General features: G+C 36.6%; 1 protein-coding gene across 2 annotated transcripts in view; it reads right to left on the bottom strand.

The window, feature by feature from the left end:
* The window catches only part of LOC148949978 (uncharacterized), a 73,099-nt gene that overhangs the window by 21,272 nt on the left and 26,827 nt on the right, over nucleotides 1–25,000 (bottom strand). For both annotated transcript variants that reach the window (XM_089091379.1, XM_089091378.1), the window contains exons 2-4: nucleotides 22,718–22,762; nucleotides 19,251–19,524; nucleotides 8,763–8,790 (exon numbers count right to left, since the gene is read on the bottom strand). In XM_089091379.1, coding sequence (XP_088947505.1) covers nucleotides 8,763–8,790; nucleotides 19,251–19,524; nucleotides 22,718–22,762 — 347 coding nt within the window. The remainder of the gene's footprint in view (nucleotides 1–8,762; nucleotides 8,791–19,250; nucleotides 19,525–22,717; nucleotides 22,763–25,000) is intronic.

Consider the following 25,000-nt stretch of genomic DNA (forward strand, 5'->3'; position numbering starts at 1 on the left):
TTTTCTTGCGAAAACACACAAAATCAGAAAAAATGTTCAATGTTCCTTTAGTACCTACACAATTAGATTAAAAATGAAGATATTTATGCAGAGTTTCAACTATCTATGGCTAAGTTTTCTAAAGACAAGCTATTTTCTTGCGAAAACACACAAAATCAGAAAAAATATTCAATATTCCTTTACTACCTATGAAATTAGGCTAAAAATGAAGATATTTATGCAGAGTTTCAACTATCTATGGCTAAGTTTGCTAAAGACAAACTATTTTCTTGAGAAAACACACAAAATCAGAAAAAATATTGTTAGGTTAGGTTAAGTTAGATTAGGTTAGCCTACGTACGCGCGCATATAGGTTAGGTTAGGTTAGGTTGGATTAAGTTAGGTTAAGTTAAGTTAGGTTAGGTTAGATTAAGTTAGGTAAGGTTAAGTTAGGTTAGGATAGGTTAGATTAAGTTAGGTTAGGCTAAGTTAGGTTAGGCTAGGTTAGCCTACGTACGCGCGCGTACACACACACACACACAAAAACTTACACACACACACACACACACACACACACAAAAACTTACACCCACACGCTAAGTTAGGTAAGGTTAAGTTAGGTTAGGATAGGTTAGATTAAGTTAGGTTAGGCTAAGTTAGGTTAGGCTAGGTTAGCCTACGTACGCGCGCGTACGTAGGCTAACCTAGCCTAACCTAACTTAGCCTAACCTAACTTAATCTAACCTATCCTAACCTAACTTAACCTAACCTAACTTAATCTAACCTAACCTAATTTAACCTAACCTAACTTAATCCAACCTAACCTAACCTAACCTATATGCGCGCGTACGTAGGCTAACCTACTCTAACTTAATCTAACCTAACAACATTTTTTTTGAGTGTGTGTTTTTTAACAAGAAAATAGCTTGTCTTTAGAGAACTTAGACATAGCTATTTGAAACTGTGCATAGATATCTTCATTTTTATTCTAATTGTGAGGGCATCCGAGGAAAATTGAACATTGTTTCTGTGGTTGTGTGTTTTCGCAAGAAAATAGCTTGTCTTTAGCAAACTTAGCCATAGCTAGTTGAAACTCTGCATAAATATCTTAATTTTTAGTCTAATTGCGTAGGTACTAAAGGAACATTTAACATTTTTTCTGATTTTGTGTGTTTTCGCAAGAAAATAGCTTGTCTTTAGCAAACTTAGCCATAGCTAGTTGAAACTCTGCATAACTATCTTCATTTTTAATCTATTTGTGTAGGTACTAAAGGAACATAGAACATTTTTTCTGAGTTTGTGTTTTTTCACAAGAAAATAGCTTGTCTTTAGCAAACTTAGCCACAGCTAGTTGAAACTCTGCATAAATATGTTCATTTAAGTCTAATTGCGTAGGTACTAAAGGAACATTGAAAAGTTTTTTTGATTTTGTGTGTTTTCGCCAGAAAATAGCTTGTCTTTAGTAAACTTAGACATAGCTAGTTGAAACTCTGCATAAATATCTTCATTTTTAGTCTAATTGTGTAGGTACTAAGGGAACATTGAACATTTTTTCTGATTTTTTGTGTTTTCACAAGAAAATAGCTTGTCTTTAGCAAACTTAGCCATAGCTAGTTGAAACTCTGCATAAATATCTTCATTTAGGCCTAATTGCGTAGGTACTAAAGGAACATGTGTGTCTCTGTGTGTGTGTCTCTGTGGGTGTGTCTCTATGTTTGTGTCTCTGTGTGTGTGTCTCTGTGTGTTTCTGTGTGTGAGTGTCTCTGTGTGTGTGTCTCTGTATGTGTGTCTCTGTATGTATGTCTCTGTGTGTGTGTCTCTGAGTGTGCGTGTGTGTGTGTATTTGTGTTTGTATCTGTGTCTTTGGGCCTGTCCTTCTCTGTGTTTATGTGTGTGTGTGTGTAAGTTTTTGTGTGTGTGTAAGTTTTTGTGCGTGTGTGTAAGTTTTCATGTGTGTGTGTGTGTGTAAGTTTTTGTGTGTGTGTGTAAGTTTTTGTGTGTGAGTGTAAGTTTTTGAGTGTGTGTGTAAGTTTTTGTGTGAATGTTAGTTTTTTTGTTATTGTTCGTGTTAGTTTGATTTTGTTTGTTTTTGTGTGTGTGTGTGTGTGTGTTAGTGTGTGTGTGTGTAAGTTTGTTTGTGTGTGTAATTTTTTGCGGGTGTGTGTGTGTATGTGTGTTTGTGTGTGCGTATGTTTTCGTGTGTGTGTGTGTGTTTGTAAGTTTGTTTGTGTGTTTGTGTGTGTGTGTGTGTATGTTTTTTTGTGTTTGTATGTTTTTGGGTGTGTTTGTTAGTTTTTTTGTGTGTGTGTGTGTGTGTGTGTAAGTTTGTGTGTGTGTTAGTTTTTTTGTGTTTGTGTGTGTTATTTTTTGTGTGTGCGTGTAAGTTTTTGTGTGTGAGTGTTAGTTTTTGAGAGTGTGTGTAAGTTTTTGTGTGCATGTAAGTTTTTATGTGCATGTAAGTTTTCGTGTGCATATGTATGTTTTTGTGTGTGTGTGTGTGTGTGTGTGTGTGTGTGTGTGTGTTTGTGTGTGTGTGTGCGCGTGTTTGTGTGTGTGTTTGTGTTTTTGTTTGCTTGTGTGTGTATGTTTTTTCGTGTGTGTGTGTGTTTTTTTTTGTGTGTGTGAGTTTGTTTTCGTGTGTGTGTGTGTGTGTAAGTTTTTGTGTGTGTGTGTGTGTGTGTTTGTGTGTGTGTTTGTTTTTGTTTTTTTTTTTGTGCGTGATTATTTATCTGTGTTTGTGTGTGTTTGTGTTTGTGTTAGTTTTTGTGTGTGTTTGTTTTTGTGTATGTGTGTGTTTAATTTTTTTAGTGTGTGTGTTTGTTTGTGTGTATTTGTGTGTGTAATTTTTTGTGTGTCTCATATTTTGTGTGTGTTAGTTTTGTAGTGTGTGTGTAAGTTTTATTGTGTGTGTGTGTTAGTTTTTGTGTGAATGTTTGTGTTCGTGTGTTTGTGTGAGTTTTTGTGTGTGTGTGTGTGTGTGTCTGTGTAAGTTTTTGTGTGTGTGTGTGTATGTTTTTTCGTGTTTGTAAGTTTTCGTGTGTGTGTGTAAGTTTTTGTGTGTGTGTTTTTTTTTTTGTGTGTTTGTGTTTGTTTTTGTGTGTGTGTTTTAGTTTTTGTGTGTTTAATCTTTTGCTTGTGTATATTATTTTTTTATGTGTGTGTGTTAGTTTGTGTGTGTGTGTGTGTGTGTGTGTGTGTGTGTGTGTGTTTTTTTTTTTGTGTTTAAGTTTTTGTGTGTGTTTTTTTAAGTTTTTTTTTGTGTGTTTTTTTTTGTGTTTGTTTTTGTCTGTTTTTGTTTGTTTTTTTGTGTGTTTTTGTTTTTTTGTGTGTGTGTGTGTGTTTTTGTGTGTGTATGTTTTTGCGTGTGTGTGTAAGTTTTCGTGTGTGTGTGTGGAAGTTTTTTGTGTGTGTGTGAGTTTTTTTGTGTGTGTATGTTTTGGGGTGTGTGTGTGTGTTTTTTTGTGTTTGTGTGTGTTATTTTTGTGTGTGTGTGTGTGTGTGTGTGTGTAAGTTTTTGTGTGCATTTAAGTTTTTGTGTGCATGTAAGTTTTAGTGTGCATTTGTAAGTTTGTGTATGATTCCCAAATCATAATTTTCTGAAAGGACACGCCTATGAAAGGTTAAGAAATCTAGCTTAGAAAAGTCAAAAATAGCAAATTAACCATCCCAAATCATAGGTTTCAGTCAACACACACCTACGAATGGCTATGAAATCCTGCTCAGAAAAGTCAAAAAATATCAACCCACACACCCCCAAATCATAGGTTTCAGACATCACACACCTACGAAAGACTAAGAAATCTGGTTATGAAAAGTCAGAAATAGGAAATTACATATCCCAAATCATAGGTTTCAGACAACACTCATCTATGAACGGCTAAGAAACCTAGCTCAGAAAAGTCAAAAATAGCAAACTAGTCATCCCAAACTATATGTTTCAGACAACAAACACCTATGAAAGGCTAAGAAATCCAGCTCAGAAAAGTCAAAAGTAGCAATCCACCCACCTCAAATCATAGGTTTCAGACACTACACACCTTTGAAAGACTAAGAAATCCAACTCAGAAAAGCCTGAAATAGCAACCCACACATCCCAAATCATAGGTTTCAGACACCACACACCTACGAAAGACTAAGAAATCCGGTTATGAAAAGTCGAAAATAGCAAACTACACATCCCAAACTATTGGTTTCAGACAACATTCACCTACGAAATACTAGAAAACCTTAGCTCAGAAAAGCCTGAAATAGCAAACTACACATCCCAAATCGTAATGTTCTGACAACACATACCTATGAAAGGCTAAGAAACCTAGCTCAGAAAAGTCGAAAATAGCCAACTACTCATCCCAAACTCGAAGTTTCAGACACTACACTCCTATGAAAGACTAAGAAATCCAACTCAGAAAAGCCCGAAATAGTAATTTACATATCCCAAATCATAAGTTTCAGACAGCATTCACCTACGAAATACTAAGAAACCTTAGCTCAGAAAAGTCTGAAATAGTCAACTACTCACCCCAAACTCGAAGTTTCAGACAACAAACACCTATGAGTGACTAAGAATCCTAGCTCTGAAAAGTCCAAAAAGCAAACTACACCTCCCAAATCATAATTTTCTGAAAGGACACACATATGATAGGCTAAGAAATCTAGCTCAGAAAAGTCAAAAATAGCAAATTAACCATCCCGAATCATAGGTTTCAGTCAACACACACCTACGAATGGCTAAGAAATCCAGCTCAGAAAAGTCAAAAAAATAGCAACCCACACACCCCAAATCATTGGTTTCAGACACGACACACCTACGAAAGACTAAGAAATCCGGTTATGAAAAGTCGGAAATAGCAAATTACATATCCCAAATCATAGGTTTCAGACAACACTCACCTAAGAACGGCTAAGAAACCTAGCTCAGAAAAGTCAAAAAATAGCAAACTAGTCACCCCAAACTATAGGTTTCAGACAACAAACACCTATGAAAGGCTAAGAAATTCAGCTCAGAAAAGTCAAAAATAGCAAATTAACCATCCCAAATCATAGGTTTCAGACAACACACACCTATGAATGGCTAAGAAATCCAGCTCAGAAAAGTCAAAAATAGCAAACTACATATCCCAAATCATCGGTTTTAGTCAACGCACACCTACGAAAGACTAAGAAACCTAGCTCAGAAAAGTGAAAAATAGCAAACTATTCATCCCAGACTATTGGTTTCAGACAACATTCACCTACGAAATACTAGAAAACCTTAGCTCAGAACAGCCTGAAATATCAAACTATACATCCCAAATCATAATTTTCTGACAACGCATACCTATGAAAGGCTAAGAAATCCAGCTCAGAAAATTCGAAAATAGCAAACTACACATCCCAAATCATAGGTTTCAGACACCACTCACCTATGAAAGACTAAGAAATCCAACTCAGAAAAGTCAAAAATAACAAACTACATATCCCAAATCATAAGTTTCACTCAACACACATCAACTAAAGGCTAAGAAACCTAGCTCATAAATGCCTGAAATAGCAAACTACTCATCCCAAACTATTGGTTTCAGACAACATTCACCTAGGAAATACTAGGAAACCTTAGCTCAGAAAGCCTGAAGTAGCAAACTACACATCCCAAATCATAGGTTTCAGACAACACACATCAACAAAAGCCGGGTGCTCGGGGAGAGCCTTTGAGGGTCTGTGGGTCCCTTGAGGGTCGGTGGTCCTTTGGGAGCTCGGGGGACCTTTGGGGACCGGGGGATGGGCTTTGGGGTCCGGAGATGGCATTTTGGGGTGTGGGGGGGCCTTGGGGGCGCGGGTTGGGCCTTGGGGTGCGGGGGGGCCTTTTGGGGACCGGTGGAGGGCCTTTGGGGCACAGGGAGGGCCTTTGGGGGTCTGGGGGGCACTTGAGGACCGATTGGTCCTTTGGGAGCCTGGTGGACCTTTGGGGGGCGGGGGAGGGCCTTTGGGGGTCCGGGGGGGGGCCCAGTTGGGAGCTTGGGGACATTTGGGGACCGGTGGAGGGCCTTTGGGACCCTGCTGGTCTTTTGGGAACTCGATGGGCCTTTGGGGGGCCCGGGGATGGCCGTTGAGGGTCTGGGTGGGCCTTTGGGGGCCGGGGGAGGGCCTTTGGGTTACAGGGAGGGCTTCTGGGCACAGGGAGGGCCTTTGGGGGCCTGGGGGACATTTGGGGACCGGTGGAGGGCCTTTGGGACCCCGTTGGTCCTTTGGAGCTCGATGGGCCTTTGGGGGGGGCCGGGGATGGCCATTGGAGGTCTGGTCGGGCCTTTGGAGCACAGGGAGGGCCTTTGGGTGCCTGGGGGGCCTTTGGGGCAAGGTAGGGCCTTTGGGACCCCGTTGGTCCTTTTGGAGCCCGGGGGACCTTGGCGGACCAGGGGCGGGCCTTTGGGGCAGTTGGGGACCGTTGGAGGGCCTTTGGGACCCCTTTGGTCCTTTGGGAGCTCGATGGGCCTTTGGGGGGCCCGGGGATGGCCTTTGGGGGTCTGGGTGGGCCTTTGGGGGGCGCCGGTGGCCCTTTGGGAGCTTGGGGGGCCTTTGGGGCACTGGGAGGGCCTTTGGGGGCCTGGGGGACATTTGGGGACCGGTGGAGGGCCTTTGGGAGCTTGGGGGGCCTTTGAGGACCGGGGGCTTCCTTCGGGGTTGGGGTAGGAGGATTGGAACCCTTTGGGGTTGGGTTAGAGGACCTCACAACACTGTTCAAATGAAACTTGTGTATTATAACGACCACACTCAAAACCTCTTCCAAAATCTCTTCAAAATCTTCTTTTAAAATGTCTCTATCTGTTTCACCGAAATAGTTCCATAACCTGTCTAAAACGGTTTCGCCCTAATAATCACTAAACGTAAATTCAGCGTGTTCCTTTGTTATTGGCATCTCTGTGCTAACGCATTTCAAATTAATAGGAAACCTTCTCGCGCGCTAAAACAATTCATCGCTAAGATGTTTCTTGCCTAGTTGTTTCCATGGCCTTTGGTTATTAATATCCTTTGGAGTTCGACCAAAAGAGTTGTTCCCGAGGCAAAGACATTAATGATATGGATCTATTCCTGGAGAAATGTTTCTAGGCGGAAATTTTTAAAGTCTGACAGATGATGTCATTGATTGGTTGATCTGTCAAGAAGGGGAAATTAATTTGTTGTTTCTAAGGGGAATTATTGATTCACGATAGGTGAATTGAGGTCGACAGCACAGGTGTTCCAAGGTCGATGTTGTTGTAAGTGCACGCTCTCAGCGAATGTCAATGTCGTTGTTGTTGTTGTGAAATTTAGGTCATTGACCCCATTAACCACGTGTTCTCCCTAATGACTCTATGCCCATATTTGGAGTCCCGTCAGTATTCTATGCCCATATAAGGAGCCCTGACACGAGTAGCACCCCCATTCTACTACTATCAAACGTAACAAGATGGGAAGTGCGACAACCTGGACCATCAATTGTGACAACCCCAATACGGAGAGCTAAAGCAAAGGCCATTGCTAAATTGTCTTAAGTAATCAAAATCCAAAAACACATCAAAAATGAAAATGAACAGCAGAGACACGGGCTGTTAGAAGATATGCGAAAATGACAACTAGAGCGTGTCAAAAATTAAAATGAAGATCAAAGACACACGCGGTTAGACGACATACGACACCGAATATGTGAGCGAGTTAATGAAAATCATCCTGGACAGCGAGAATCAAAACGTGTCAAAATTGAAATGATAGCGATGATGATTGGGTTTGAGATTTTGACATGGATAATGTCATTAATACCTACCATACCTTTGTTAAAAAAAAAAACAAGGATATGTATTTCATATTGACAAAAGACAGCTTTGTTTTGCCGAGGTAAAACAAACCAAACAAACTAAAATGATAGCGATAATGATTGGATTTTAGATTTTGACATGGAATAACGTCATCAATGCCGTCCATCCCTTGTAAATCAAAAATATGGACTAGACAAATTGTTGGAAGAAAAAGAAGCTTTTGTCCCACTACCAGAACAATATTGTCTGCGTTTAGAGGACAAGCGACAGTAAGAATCTATATATATATATATTGAAGCTTGCCGTGTGCCGGCATCTGGCATATATATATATATATATATATATATATATATATATATATATATATATATATATATATATATATATATATATATATATATATATATATATATATATATATATATATATATATATATATATATATATATATATATATATATATATATATATATATATATATATATATATATATATATATATATATATATATATATATATATATATATATATATATATATATATATATATATATATATATATATATATATATATGCATACATACTAGAAAAAAATCTGCCTTGCTGGTTCTCCATCTAGCATAAAGCCCGCTTCAAAGAGTATGGGCCATTTGTAAGATACCTATACTATATAGCCATACCCATAACTATAAGTTACCCGTAATCATTGGCCCACTTCGGCCAAGAAGAGAAGAGAAAAACAATGGAACATAGTGTATAAATAAGTCGGTTGAATACAACAACAGACTGAAAAGAACTATGAAAATATTGGTTTTTAAACCACCAAATGGAGAAAAAAAATAATGAGAAAAAGGGATAGGGAGTGAAAGCGATAGAAAACTCTAAGCAAAAAAGTGCTACAATAAGATGGTCAAATACGACATACCATAACACTACTATGGAAACGTTAATTTTGACTCCGAAATTTGGTTTTAATACAGCTAAGGGAGGAAAGGTAAACGTAAATTGGACTTACCGTATTGCTGATTGCTGTCATCCAGTCACTAGAAAAAATAAAAAAAATTGAACAAATTGTGATGATGGAGCTGAACCATGACTGAAAAGAGTTTAAGAAAACAAGTCATCCCTTGAGAATTTTTTAAGATACGTGAAGTTACTTACAGCACAAAATCTGAGACAGAATTGTAAAATTGCTTCAAAGTAAAATAGAGGGCATAATATTTGCAGCCATATAATTGATAGATGAAAAGGTTAATGTAGGAATTGTACTCGTAGTGGGTCTAACCTTATTTAAGCGGAGAGATCCACCAAGGGGATTGATACTTCTTGCAAAGGGCAAACTTTTTGCCCACCAAGTCGGGACGTAAAAAAAAATAGAAAGCGAGGTAAATTCTGAACCTGATGAGAGAAAACCACAAACCTCCGAAACTAATCGACTTGTGACTAAAACATTCTTCTGGTCTTCTTTGGGGCTGAAGAACAAGTGAAGGAAGATAATTAAAAAAACGTTATTTAAGTAAAAAAACATAAAATTTCTATAAATATTTATAATTAGCAATTAGTTTTGAATCCCTACTTTAAATCACAATAAGGCTGTGCTTTAAGTCAGGGACAAGAATCCTGTGGCTAATGACAAGCAACCTCAGGTATGATTTCTATTGACCCTCAGTTAATTCTTTTTAGCAGAAAATCGTAAAAAATAGAACTAAAAGACATACATAAGAAAATAAAACCAATATTGATTAGGTAAAAAAATGGCGTCTGCCTACTAAATCCTCGAAGACTGTAGATTGTACATGAAAAATTATTTTTTTTATCATATACTTAAAGCATTCATCGGATTTTTTTTTTATTTTGCGGTTTATGAAGAACGATCTAATTCTGTTTAATTGTGTCCTTGCGCTCAAGACGACTTATGGAGGCTCTTGTCGTGACGTTTGCTAAACTCTCTATTTTGTTTCAGCAGCTGAAAATGTAACTTGTTAGTGTTTGTCCTCCAAATTTTATTCGTTTATCTGTTATGCCCAGAAAGTTATCGAACAAGTTTTGGGACATTTAATGTAGTCGAATAAAACCCAAATTTGACCCCCATGTGAGTCATTTTTGACTCACAAATTTGTCCCATGGTTCACCATGGTGCAAAGTTTGGGGTGGTAGTAGTAGAATAAATAAGAGACAGCTCCACCATTCGATTTATATGGTATCGTGTCAGGCCTCCATATCAAACCTAACTCCAACCTGCATGTCATTGGGCCTGAAGCCAATCAGAACCAGTATCAAACAGTTCGTGGTAACGAACTGTAAGTAAGGAGCGACCCGGCTTAATACTAACCGAAACTCTAAAAAACGGAGTTTTGGTATCAATAGATATATCAGAAGAGTCGAATTTCCATGCTGATTTTAAATATGTAAGTTTCATTAAGTTTAGTCTTAATATCAAAGGTTACGGACCTGGGAAAATTTGAATTATTTTTTAGAAAAAGGGAGAAAACCCCTAAAAGTCATACAATTGTGAAAATGAAAACCACACCGTCAGATTCAGCGTATCACAGAACCCTACTATAGAGGTTCCAAGCTCCTATCTAAAAAAATTTGGAATTTTGTATTCTTTGCCAGAAGAAAGAATGCGAGTTTATTGTTTTTTTTTTTTTTTGTTCATTTTTCCCAGGGGTGATCGTATAGACCAAGTTGTCCTAGAATATCGTGAGAGGACTCATTCGAACGGAAATAAAAGTTCTGGTGCTCTTTTTAAGTGACTCAAACAAATTCGAGGGCAACTACGCCCCTTCCCACCCCACTTTTTTTCTCAAAATGGTCCGATCAATATTTTGAGATAGTCATTTTGTTCAGCATAGTTTAAGCTATACTTTAAGCATAGTCAACATAGTTTAAGCATAGTTTAAGCTGAAAACTTAGAGTCGTGGTTCCCAACGTGGGGCATGGGGATATTTTGGAAGGTCATGGGCAGGACGTACAGCGTTGGACTGACAATGCTCTAGAGCCATAGTTAAAGAAAAACCTTTTTCATGTAAATGACGTCACATTCACATACATTTAAGAGTAAAACAGCAATAAAAAACGGATCAGATTCAATAGAATTAAAATTCACTTAGAGGACCACTCGAAAAAAGATACCAAGTTAATGGCCTTAAAACGACCTCCAGGCGAATACTCGTTAGATTTTGGGAAAAAAAATTTAAAAATAACGAGGGGGCATCAGGATTTTAGAACTACTGAGATGGGCCGGGGCTAGGAATCGGTTGGGAGCCTCTGCCTTAGAGCCTGGCACACCATTTGTCAACCATGGGCTTTACATGACCTACCTAGGTTTTCTCCCTTGAGCTGTGTCTGTTGATGTTTATTTAAAAAAAAGTGAATTTAAAAAAAGACAAACTTTTCTTAAGAAAGTAAAGAGTAAACTAAAAACTTTAAACGAACCAAAACATTGTCTCGTATATTAAACTATAAATACCAGCAAAACCTGCTCAAGCAAGCTGACTTTATATTATCCAAAGTCTGTGGAATTATAAGAACTAGCGCTTTAATGGATCAACGTAACCAATCCCCAAAAACCATGATGTTCTCTTGGGACCAAAATATTCCATAAGTGGACAACAGAAAGCTCCATAAATGGCCTGCCGAAAATTGAAGACTAGAAAGTCTCTCAATATTCTTTCAACGGCTGTGATATTGATAACTTTTAGCACCCAATTATAATTCTACCACAAAAAATCCATACAAGCTCCGTTTTTAGCTAAGTGTTATTTCGCATAAGTCTACAGATATTAGGAAATGAACCAGATCTAGAATTTGTGCCAACAGCTCAACCACCCTGACCTCAACTACCACCTAACTCAACTACCACCTAACTCAACTACCTTAAATTGAACCATCAAACAACTCAACTGTCATTAACTCAACCATTGCTTAGTTCAACCATTACACAACTCAGCAACCATCAACTCAACCACCATATAGCTCAGAACTGATCCAATTTCTTGTCTATTGAAGGATTATTGAAGGATATATTGAAGGATATATCTATTGAAGGATATATTGTTTTAAAAGAGGAGCAAAAGAGAGAACATTGCGCCAATTGGTGCCATTCTTGAAGAGCGAAACACGACTGAAAGAGAGAAAGATTTGTGTCCAGAGAGCAAAATGCGTTTGGGCAATTCGTATTTATTTTTATTTGTCATAAATTTTTTAAAAACTGTAAATGTTTTTTTTTTAAGCTTATTCAATCTTCGGTCTGACCAAAGCACTAGGGAACACACAAACACTGGAAGAAAAGTGCGACATATTCCTAAGGTCGACAATATTCCTTTTGGAGGAAATCTGCAAAACGTTAATGGAAAAAGACATCTTTGTGGGTATTTTCAACTTCAAAGCATCTTTTCACCCTTGCATATGAGCAATTGGTTTCATGTACCTCATTTTTTTTCTTCTTTGGGTGTATTTGAACGTGTCTTCAAAGTCGTTGAGCAAGTATTTAAATTTTGAGGTTTTTGGACGCTGCTGTTGAGCAGCCTGTGATGCCACCAGACGTTGAACAGAAATGTCACGCTTTGGTACATCAAGAAGCTTCCAAAGACTAGCATGAGCGCAGTTGAACATACCATTAAGGGCATAATGGAAAATCTCTGCGGCATTCCTAGTTTTCGCCACACAATCATATGTACTTTCAGTGTGGTTCCACAAGACTGGTAAATATTATGACAATGCAACCGCGCGGTTTGGCAATAGACTACCACGTACGTGGGTATCATTGAAGTAACTCAAGAAATAATCGTAATTATCACCTTGGGGGAAATAACCACAGAGTTCGTCAAACACTTTCAATATCTTGTAATGGAACAAAAGCTAAGGCTGAGATAATTTTGACGAGGATATTCAAATTGGGGTTATATTCAAACTCTTGCTAGAGATCCAGCGATTCAACTTTTCTCATGATAGACTGTTAAAAGTGAAAGAAACATCCCGATTTCGTGCATTTTGGAAACTCAACCCGAAAAGCATCTTTTTCAAAATCTGTCAGATTTCTAGTGGGATTGGCTCTTGGTACCAAGAATTTAAGGTTATCCATCTTTGGTTATCGATCACCATATCTAAATTGAAACAGATTTGATCTGACGGTGCTTGACCTTATTGCGTTTGAATTATGTGGTGGTAGAGCTATGCGTTGGTTGGGTTGTTTGGTGGTCGAGTTATGGTGGTTGAGGTGATGGTGGTTGAGTTGTGGGTTCACCGTGCTAATCATGAAAGATAGCAAATTTCCTCGTTTTTCAAGAGAGAGGATGCTCAAAGCGTGCAGTTGCGGCCAATAGCCCATGAAAAGATGATTTGCTGTCTTAGAATTTACGCTACCTGGGATTTTGACTCTCTCTGTGGCACGAAATGGCAGAAAACACTACTTTGTTCTAGCTTGAGATCTTTTATTGCTAAGAGAGAACCTAGATAGTGCAACTCTCTTTCAATTCGGTCCATTTTCTATTTGAAGCTGTTCCCCTTAAAGTTTTCTAGTTGATACGGAGGAATTGTTGCTGCTTGTGTAATGTTGGACTTTAGAGAAGTCCTCACACTAATCAGACCGCCAAGGCGTGAATACTCACCATGCTTTTGTTATCGATCACCATATTTAAATTGAAACAGATCTGAGCTATTTTTTGTTGAGTTGATGATGGTTGAGTTGATTGCGTTTGGATTATGTGGTGGTTGAGCTGTGCGTTGGTTGGGTTGCTTGGTGGTCGAGTTATGGGGGTTGAGGTGATGGCGGTTGAGTTTTGTGTTCAAAGAACAAAAGCACGAAGAACAATAGGGAAGTCTTTTTGCAAGATAGTGAAGATAATTTGAATGAATATTTCGGCTCAATGTTCAAGGTCCTTCTTCAGCAAGACAAAATGTATAAAATAAAAAAGACTCACAACAACATGCGACCAATAAAACCAACAAACTAAAAATGTTTCAAAGCAGTCCTAGCATCCTTACTTCAGCGAAGTTCAACCAGGACTGATAAAAAGTAAGGTAAAACAAGGCGATTCAATGAGATGAAAGATAAATAATTTAAAAACACGTTATTATTGCTAATCCAGCCTTTTTAGCAACTAACCTCAAAAGTCTTTTTGTGACCCGATCCGTGCTAATTGTTTTTTTAATATATTTTGTAAGATCATTTTTAATTAAATTTGTGTATAGAGCATTTAGTGTATATTCCCCAAAGTCCCTATTATAGGAAATATTATTATTAATCTTAAGTCTGATTTCAATTGATTCTCTGACTACCTGCTTTATGCCTAGGTCATTGCTAATAAGAGCGGATTCATCAAAAAGTATATTGTGGCTAGGATTTTCAAAAATATGGCTGCCTAATGCAGAATCAAATGAAAGAGTAGAAATATTAGAATTTAGAGCTTTGACTATATCATAGTTATGCTGTTGTCTCAAATAATTTGTGAATACTATATACAAATTATTTTTTGTGCAAACTTTTTTAAGATTTGTAGTGATTTTGGGGATGTAGGGGAGGTAAATTATGTTTAACGGCTTGTCAGAAATCTCACATGGTAAACTATCATTAATTTTACGGGAATGTCTTTCCAGTCCACAGTTAATTACACTATTAATAAATAAAATAGGATACCCATTTCCAAAAAGTATGTCCTTGATAAAGTTTAGTTCTGCTGTGATGTAGGAACCAGAACAAATGTTTAGGGCACGATCGACGAGGGATATTACGACTGCTCTTTTAACTGGTGGGGGACGGTTTGATTTAAAATAATTAGCATGGCGTGTTCACCATGCTAATCATACAATATAGCAAATTTCCTCGTTTTTCAAGAGAGAGGAGGCTCAGAGCCTGCAGTTGAGGCCAATAGCACATGAAAAGATTGTTTGTTGTCTTAGATTTTATGCTACCTGGGTTTTTGACTCTCTCTTTGGCTCGAAATGGCAGAAAACACTACTTTGCTCTAGAAGAGACACTAGATAATGCAACTTCCTTTCGAATGGGTCCTCTTCCAATACTGTACGACCACTAGGTTGAAGAGATTACTCCTTGGAATAGACCTCTTCTGTAGAAAGTTTTTGAAACGTGTTGATTCCGATGGTGCACTTTTCACTTCGATCTACCGTAACTTTTGAGGTGTTCCCAGCTCTTTTCTATAGACGGTTTTGACCATGTTGATTCCGGTGGTGCACTTCCACTTTAATCCAACGTTATGTTAAGGGGTTCCTGGCTCTTTTTCGAATCTGCCATTACTTGTTTGTGCAATATACATTTACTATTAAAAGTAACCAAAACGATAGATATCGTTCCTTAAATAGCTTTAAACGAAAAATTTCTAATAAGATAGTTTTTCAAAACACCTTCTTAGAATTTCGGCTAAAATGGGACATAGTTTGCCCTTTACTAGGCTGCAGGTATTGCTACAACCATGATTAGACGGGTGTTCCGAAATAAAAGCCCTAGACAGGACATTTCAAACACAGATACAGCGTCTTATAAATCTTACTTTAAACTTTCAGTGTCGAGTTTCTCCTCTTGTAATTAATTAAAAAGGAAATTTCCTTACGGATTTCCTTACGTAATTAATGTAATTAGTTAATAATGTAACTCATAATGTAATAAAGGTAATTAATTTTCTTACGGAAGCAAAGAACGAAGTTGAAACTTAGAACGAAAAAAAAATCATTACTTACCGATTACGCGCAATATAAGTCTGGATACAAAACCACCTCAGATAAAAAAAACAACAAACTAGCTCCTAGAGCTAGTTTTGTAGATATAATTTGCGCAATCTGAAAAACAATAATTTTTGTTGTTTTTAATTTCCGAATTCGCTCTTTAGCTTATAAGAAAAACTTATTTCTTTAAATTAACTTATAGTTGTTTGTAATTTTGTAAAAATGCACAAAAAGACTAAACCTTATAGAAAAGTCTATTTATGACCTAGGCAATGAACACGGGGTTTTCGACTATGGAGATTTACAGTGATACCATTATAATACCCTCCAGCCTTCTCACTTCAGATATTATCTAGAGTAGAAATCTCAAAACGAGCAGAAATTAATGTGAATAGGGTTTTAAACCCCTATGCTTTCTAAAAGCCAGAATATAATTTGTACTTTGCTGAAAAAATTCTTTTAAATGTTTTCATTTTTATAACTTTAAGAAACCAAAAATTAATTAAGATTTTAAGGAATAAATATCAGCATATGATATTTAGGAATAATATATTTGCATACAATTAATGCAAATATATTATTATCATTATTAATAAATAATATATTATGCTGATATAGTAAATATCAGCATATGATTATGACAATGCACATTTTTTTCAGTAAATTCATTTGAATTTTTTCTGTAAACTACAAATTATATTCTGGCTTTTAGAAAGCAGAAGGGTTGAGAACCCTACTCATATTAATTTCTGCTCGTTTTGAGTTTGACTCTGTTATTTATTTTAATATCTGTTTGTTTTGTGTTTCATTTATTCATTGATACTGATTTGTCGTAGTTGTTTGCTTTTTGGTTTGATTCTATTTTTGGTTTATTGGAGTTCTTTACTTTTTTTTGAAAAACTTATTTTGTGGAAAAAGTTTGTTTTAATTAATCAGTATTTAAAGTCGAAGGGCTATCTAAGAACTTGTATGCCCCTCATATTTGCTCTCTGTGCAAAAAGTGATGTTTTTTGGCAATAGATGTTGGATCTTTTTTTGTATTAAATAAAAAAACAAGTTTTTTAAACTGAAAGTAAGGAGCGACATTAAAACTTAAAACGAACAGAAATTATTCCGTATATGAAAGGTGCTGTCCCCTCCTCAACGCCTCGCTCTTTGCGCTAAAGTTTTTTATTGTTTAAAAAATAAAGTTGTGAGACAGAGTCAAACTTTGGCGTAAAGAGCGAGGCATTGAGGAGGGGACAGCCCCTTTCATATACGGAATAATTTATGTTCCTTTTAAGTTTTAATGTCACTCCTTACTTTCATTTTGAAAAGCTTGTTTTTTTTTATTTAATTTCTGATCGTTTTTGAGTTAATGCAGCTTTTATTTTGGCTCACCGTCATTGAATAAGTAAACAAAATTTGCACAAAAATCGTACTTTTCTTTTGCTAAATGGCTGTCTCTAAATTTGGTTCTGACGTAATTTACAAATTAACATACGTAACGAACTTCTATATTCGTATATTTTTCTTCTGGCAAAAAATACAAAGTTGCAGATTTTTGCAGATATGAGCTTAAAACCTTTGTAATAGGGTTTTCTGATACGCTGAATCTGACGGTGTGATTTTCATTAAAATTCTTTCACTTGTAGGGAATGTTTCCCCCCTCTTTAAAAAATTAGGTAAATTTTCTCAGGCTCGTAGCCTTTGATGAGTAGTACTAAACTTAATAAAATTTTTATATTTAGAATCAGCATTATAAGCCCATTCTTTTGATACATTTATTGACATCAAAATTCCGTTTTAAAAGTTTTGATTACTATTGAGCCGTATCGCTTGTTTTTTTTTATTGTTTTTTTATTACGTATATGTTATTACGTATATAAGGGGGTTCTCCCCTTAGTCAATACCACGCTCTTTACGTTAAAAGTTAATTTTTTTTTTATTCACAAACCCCTGAATCACAAAGGCCGTTTAATTAGAATAGATTGCTCTTTTGAAAGCACTAAAAAAAACTGTAGGATAAAGAGCGAGGTATTGACTTGGGGGAGAACCCCCTCACGTAGGTAGTAATTTCTGTTCGTTTTAAGTTCTAACGCTGCATCTTACTTTCAGTTGAAAAAACTTGTTTTTTTTTTAATTTAATTTCTGATCGTTTTTTAAATAATGCTTGGAAATCAGGCTCCACCTTCATAGAAATGTCCCTTACCCCAAAGAAACATTTTCCACGGAAAGATTCTCCCGAGTAACCCCCTACACCAGCCCCCCCCCAGAAAAAATCCTTCCTGAAAATGTCTGTATACATTCCAATAACCAATACAATATGTAAGCGATGGGCAAAGTTCCTAACTTGCAGCCCTTCCCCTGGGAACTGTGGGGGATTAAGTCATCCTAAAAGACATATTTATTAGATTTTCGACTATGCTGAACAAAATGGCTATCTCAAAATTTTAATTGGGAGACTTTGAGAACAAACTGAGCGTGAGAGGGGGCCTAGTTGCCCTCCATTTTTTTTGGTCACTTATAGAAGGGTACTAGAACTTTTAATTTCCGTTCCAATGAGACCTCCTACGATGTTCTAGGACCACTGGGTCAATACAATTACCCCTGGGGAAAAGAAAAAAAAAACAATAAACACGCATCCGTGATCTTTCTTCTGGCAAAAAATAGAAAATTCCACATTTTTGCAAATAGGAGCTTGAACTTCTACAGTAGGGTTCTCTGATACGCTGAATCTTATGGTGTAATTTTCATTAAGGTTCTATAACTTTTAGGGGGTCTTTCCCCCTTTTTTCGAAAATCAGCCAAATTTTCTCAGGCGCGTAACTTTTGATGGATAAGATTAAACTTGATGAAACTTATATATTTGAAATCCGAACTAATAGTCTGATTCTATAATAGTCTGATAATAGTCTAATTGTCTGATTTTGATGTATCTATTTGTATCAAAATACCGTTTTCTAAAGTTTCGGTTACCATTGAGCCGGGTCGCTCCTTACTTACGGTTCGTTACCACGAACTGTTTGACTTAAAATGGGCCCTAGGTATCACATTTTTCTTTCAAATAAGGCCCCTTCCGACATTTTACGTCCTCTGATTCCATGTGACCATCCCTGGCAAAAAGGGGAAATGGCAAAACATCTATGATACCAATGCAATAAAGTGGTTTTCCTTGTTGTTCACGGTTGGGTTATTTAGCTTTACCAACTAAGGTTTTTTAACAAAGGCAATTACAATGATTTACTTTTCAATTTGATCCATCACCATTTTGATAGGTTTCAAACTCTTAACCAAAATCTTGGAATTATTTTTCACAATAAACACTAAGTATTAAGTTAAACATAGTTAAATAATAGTTAAAATTCTCGAATCGTCTTTAAATTGCAATTTTTCTCACCAAACAGATTTATTTTAACGCGTTTTAGACTTTTGGTTGCTAAGGGCTAAGGGCTAAGGACTACGATTCCCTGTTTTCTTTACTTGTTGCAAGATTGCAGCTATTGTTGAAGCCTTTGGATCCAAAAATGCCATGTTTACAATTTTTTGCATTATCTTGGTAGAAGTCAGTGCAAGGAGAGATAGTTCGTCGGAAGGAGGGTGGTGAACTTACTTGAATTTACTATTTGGATGTGCTAGGTCTTTAGAACTGGTAACAAAATTTGCTCTGTCAAAATTTGTTTATTTTTAACATGCCTAGAATTTAAAAAGTTTGTGTGAAAAATTTCCCTTGTCATTGTAAAGGAAATGATGAACAAAGGATGAACATCCTTTGATGAACAAAGGATGTGGAAAACATGTCCTAAAGGATTTAGCAAAACCGTTTAACTGCAGTACTTACTTTGCATCATGTTCTGTCCTTGCTAAAAACCAATAAACCTTCCTTTTATTTCTCACACCAAATGCCATTAGTTGCTTTATATTCTGGCCTCCTGGAAGATCTGGCCGTGTTGGCACTCTAAGCGTAAATGCACCAACGGCCATTAATTCAGGTGCATCTTGTAAGAGAATACCTCCCACAGGAAGGTCCTTGGTCTCATTTTTATACCAAGCTATGCTACTGTCATCGTATAAAACCACGTAGGCATCTTTCCAGTTTTTGCCCAATAAGCGACCTGAAATGTCTGAATCTTAAGGTTTGTTTAGATCACATCGAATAACCAAGAAGTAAGAACAGTCTATTCAGACCAGGATTGCCACCTCTAGTGATTTATCACTAATATTGGTGATTTTTTATATTGCCTAAACAAAAAAAATCACTAAATCAGCGCATGAATCACTAGATTATTTAAGAAAATCACTAAATAAACTAAAAATTCACTAGAAACTAGCGATTTTTTTCTCACCGGGTGGCAACCTGATTCAGACAAGAAGGGCTCACACTCTCACAGTACATTATTGGTTGACATTTTTCTCAGAGGCAGAAGGATTTTGAGCATATATCCCCTCATAAGGTCAAGATTGTTGCTGTTTTTCTGTAATCTTTTATGCCTGACATACAACTCTCTGACATATACAGAGGGAGTTTAGAAAAACGTTGATTAAATCTCTTTAACAGAAATGTGATAAGACTGAGTGTGGTATTTCCTGTGGCATTAGCTTGATTTATGTGGCATTGGCTCTATTTCTGTTTGAAGCGGATACTTATTAGACTATGATACAATATAGATAAAGTTTTGAGGTGGCAGTGGATGCCACCTTAAAGTTTATTTCAAAACAACAAAAATCGGAATATTAGAACATGGCCGATTTCTAGTCTGGACCAAACAGTTCGTGGTAACAAACTGTAAGTAAGGAGCGACCCGGCTCAATGGTAACCGAAACTCTAAAAAAATACCAATTTTGATACCAATGAATACATCAAAAGAATCAGATTTTTATGCGGATTTCAAATATATAAGTTTCATCAAGTTTAGTCTTACTCATCAAAAGTTACTCATCAAAAATTTGCCTTATTTTCGAAAAAAAAGAGGGAAACACCCCTTAAAAATTCATAGAACCTTAATAAAAATCACACCATCAGATTCAGCGTATCAGAGAATCCTACTGTAGAGGTTTCAAGCTCCTATCTGCAAAATGTGGAATTTTGTACTTTTTGCCAGAAGAAAGATTACGGATGCTGTTTATTTATTTTGTTTTTACCAGGGGTGATTTTATTGACCCAGTGGTCCCATAATATCACAGAAGGGCTCATTCTAACGGAAATTAAAAGTTGTAGTGCCCTTTTTCAGAGAAAAAAAAATGGAGGGCAACTAGGCCCCCTCCCACACTCATTTTTTCCCCAAAGTCACCCGATCAAAATTTCAAGATAGCCATTTTGTCCAACGTGGTCGAAAAATACAATAGCTATGTCTTTGAGGATGACTTAATCTCCCACACTCCCCGGGAAAGGTCTAAAAGTTATGAGCTTTGCCCAATGTTTACATATATTATTGGTTATTAGAAAATATATAGAAGTTTTCAGGGGGGATATTTCTGGTAGTTGGGGGATGGTCGGGGGTTTCATGGGAGGATCTTTCCATGGAGGAAGTTTTCATGGATGAAGGAACATTGTTATGAAGGGGGCACCGGACTTCCCAGCATTATTAAAAAAAACTATCAAAAATTAAATAAAAAAACAAGATTTTCAACTGAAATTAAGGAGCAACATCAAAACTTAAAATAAACAGAAATTATTACGTATGTGATTGGGTTCGCCCACTAGTCAATACCTCGCTCATCACGCTTAAGTTTTTTTTAGTACTTTCATAAGAGCTTTTTATTCTAATTAACAGCCTTTGTGATTAAGGGGTCGTTCTTACAAAATTCGAAAAAAATTGAACTTTAGCGTAAAGAGCAGGGTATTTACTAGGGGGCGAACCCAACTAATATACGTAATAAAAATAAACGAATATTGAAGTTCGTTACGTAAGTTAATTCGTAAGTTCCGTATATTTATTACTAATAAAAACGTTCGTAAATAAAATTAAAAGCTCTAGTGCTCTTTTTAAGTAACAAAAAAATTGGAGGGCAACTAGGCCCCTTTTTTGTCAAGATCGTCTGTCAAAATTCGGAGAAAACCATTTACCCCAAAAAAGAAAAATTAATATGCAAATTTCGTTTTAATTATTCATGTACGGTGAGCCAAAATCAAAACCTGCATTAATTTAAAAACATTCAGAAATTAAATAAAAAAAAAACAAGTTTTTTTTAACTGAAAGTAAGGAGCGACATTAAAACTTAAAACGAACAGAAATTATTACGTATATGAAAGGGGTTGTCCCCTCCTCAACACCTCGCTCTTTACGCTAAAGTTTGACTCTTTCTCAAAACTCTGTTTTTTAAAACAACAAAAAAACTTCAGCGTAAAGAGCGAGGCGTTGAGGAGATGACCACCCCTTTCTTATACGGAATAATTTCTGTTCGTTTTGAGCCACTCCTGCCCCTTTCGATAAGCTATTTTCAGAACGTGAATTGTCTTATTTTTTTCAATGAACCAACTCTTATCAGCACGAGACAAACCTCGGGATGAACGCATTTGGCATTTAGCAAGTACGGTCTGTTTATCTTCATAAGATTATCGCTTTGTTCTTTTCCCCCATTAGCATTAATTAGACATTAGTGAAACACTGTTATATCAACGAAGTTGAAGTTTCAGTACCAAAAGATTCATTGCTTCGTGTTCAAGTTTAAAACCAAAGAAAATAATTTAATTCCGAAACTGAAGGTGGAAAGTTAGAATGTGTTGAGCAAATAGACAGGGGTTTTATATTTATTTATATATTTTTTTTCACATGTCATACAGAAGCTGAGCCAGCCAACCAAGGTAGTATGAATTTTGTATAAATCGCCAATCACATAGATGCCAAAATTCAAATTTGGCAGAATTTTAGAAAACAAATCAAAAGAAAAAGAAACCAAATTCTTGGAGCATGAACAATCAATCAGCAATCCAAACATTGATAAAGTTATTGTCAGAGGATTTCTACTGCTACTATTACCAACATGTCGCTGCAGCACTAAGCCACCTGAGGCCAACACAGCTACTCACACTCCTCCTTCATCCCAACCTATTCAGTGCCACCCTCTTTATGCCCTCGCATAAAGGTCTGATTTTCCCTAAATCCTTCCGTACAACCTCCTCCCATCTCCTTCGGGGATGACCTACTTTTCGTTTGGCCCTAGAGAGCTTGCTGAAAAACAGAATCCTACGTTGCGCAATGTTTTTTAATCTCCTGAATAATTTGAGAAATTATGAATCGAGTTATTTTCTATTTGTTGGTACTGATTTAGATCTTGTTAAGCAAAATAGTTTCAATGGATACTCACGTTGATACCGCTGTAGATAGCCACATTTCATGGGTTTCCTTCCACCTAGAAAAGGTAATCATTAGAAACGTCACTTTCAGAAAATTACTCTACTAATTTGATATTTTCAGCCTAAGCTAAAAAATGAAACACTGAAATAAACACGATTATAAGCAAATATCACCAAAAAACACAGATTCTAATTGCAAACAATGCTGTTTCTAAAAAAGTTTTTGTTCTTTTTACTTGCTGAAAGTTACGTAGAAGGAATAATCAGGTAGTGCTTTCTTTTTACTGGCTAAGCCAGTAAAAAGACTGGCTAAGCCAGTCTTGAGACATCAACAACAAGTAAATACAACAAAAAGCAAAAAGAATGAGTTAGTTTGCTGCCCTTTCTGACATACGCTTTAAGGAGGGCCTAGAAAGTCATTCATTTTGATAAAAATTTTCCGTCAATCCATTGACGTGTGCTTCAATCAGCCCTTCAGTCTCGACCAAAGCTAATCTAAAACCCTGCTTTTGATTAGAATGATTGAGTCATTCAAACTTTCTATCAATCACCGTCAACGCTTGAACGTGAAACCTTGACTCAAGCGTGAAACAGGTTCCTACACCGTCAATCATGCTTGAGTTAATCGATTGACGGAAGCTTTTGATCAAAATGATTGACTGAATGAATGATTGAATGATTAAACGTGACAATTCAAAAGGAAGACAAATCCTCCAAAGCAATTGTGGGTGCATAGGGCATCAAATCGACGTTTTGTAAGGTTTTCTAGTATTTCGTAGGTGAATGTTGTCTGAAACCAATAGTTTGGGATGTGTAATTTGCTATTTCCGACTTTTCATAACCGGATTTCTTAGTCTTTCGTAGGTGTGTGGTGTCTGAAACCTATGATTTGGGATGTGTGGGTTGCTATTTCAGGCTTTCCTGAGTTGGATTTCTTAGTCTTTCATAGGTGTGTAGTGTCTGAAACCTATGATTTGGGGTGGATGGATTGCTACTTTTGACTTTTCTGAGCTGGATTTCTTAGCCTTTCATAGATGTTTGTTGTCTGAAACATATAGTTTGGGATGACTAGTTTGCTATTTTTGACTTTTCTGAGCTAGGTTTCTTAGCCGTTCATAGGTGAGTGTTGTCTGAAACCTATGATTTGGGATATGTAATTTGCTATTTCTGACTTTTCATAACCGGATTTCTTAGTCTTTCGTAGGTGTGTGATGTCTGAAACCTATGATTTGAGGGTGTGTGGGTTGATATTTTTTGACTTTTCTGAGCAGGATTTCATAGCCATTCGTAGGTGTGTGTTGACTGAAACCTATGATTTGGGACGGTTAATTTGCTATTTTTGACTTTTCTAAGCTAGATTTCTTAGCCTTTCATAGGTGTGTCCTTTCAGAAAATTATGATTTGGGAAGCACACAAAAACTTACACATGCACACGAAAACTTACATGCACACAAAAACTTAAATGCACACAAAAACTTACACACACACACACACACAAACAAAAGTTACACACACAAAAAAACGAAAACTAACACACACACTCCAAAACTTACACAAACAAAAAAAATTACACACACACACACACACACACACACACACAAAAAAACTTACACATGAACACAAAAAAAACACACACACTCGCAAAAAAACTTACACACACACACACTCACAAAACTTACACAAACACACACGAAAACTTACACACACACTCCAAAACTTACATACAAAAAAACTAAAACATTCACACGAAAACTAACACATACACACACACGAAAACTTACACACACACGCCAAAACTTACACACACACACACACACACACACACACAAACTAACACACACACACACAAAAACTTACACATGCACACGAAAACTTACATGCACACAAAAACTTACATGCACACAAAAACTAACACACACAAAAATTACACACACACACACCAACTAAAACTCACACACACACACTCAAACACTAACACACACACAAAAACTCACACACACAAACATACACATACAAAATATATTAAAAATGAACACAAAAAAAACTCACACACACACACGCAAAAACTTAAAAACAACAAAAAAAAAACAAACAAACAGACACACACATAAACAAAAACTTACAAAAGAACACAAAAACAAAAAAACAAACACTCACAAAAACATACAAACACACACACACACACACACACAAAACTTAAACACACACAAACGAAAAATAACACACACACGCAAAAACTTACACACACAAAAACTTACACACACACACACACACACAAAAACATACACACACAC

Source organism: Artemia sp. Qi Xiang Cuo, chromosome 7, assembly GCF_049724085.1.
Source record: "Artemia sp. Qi Xiang Cuo chromosome 7, ASM4972408v1, whole genome shotgun sequence".
NCBI lineage: Eukaryota > Metazoa > Arthropoda > Branchiopoda > Anostraca > Artemiidae > Artemia > Artemia sp. Qi Xiang Cuo.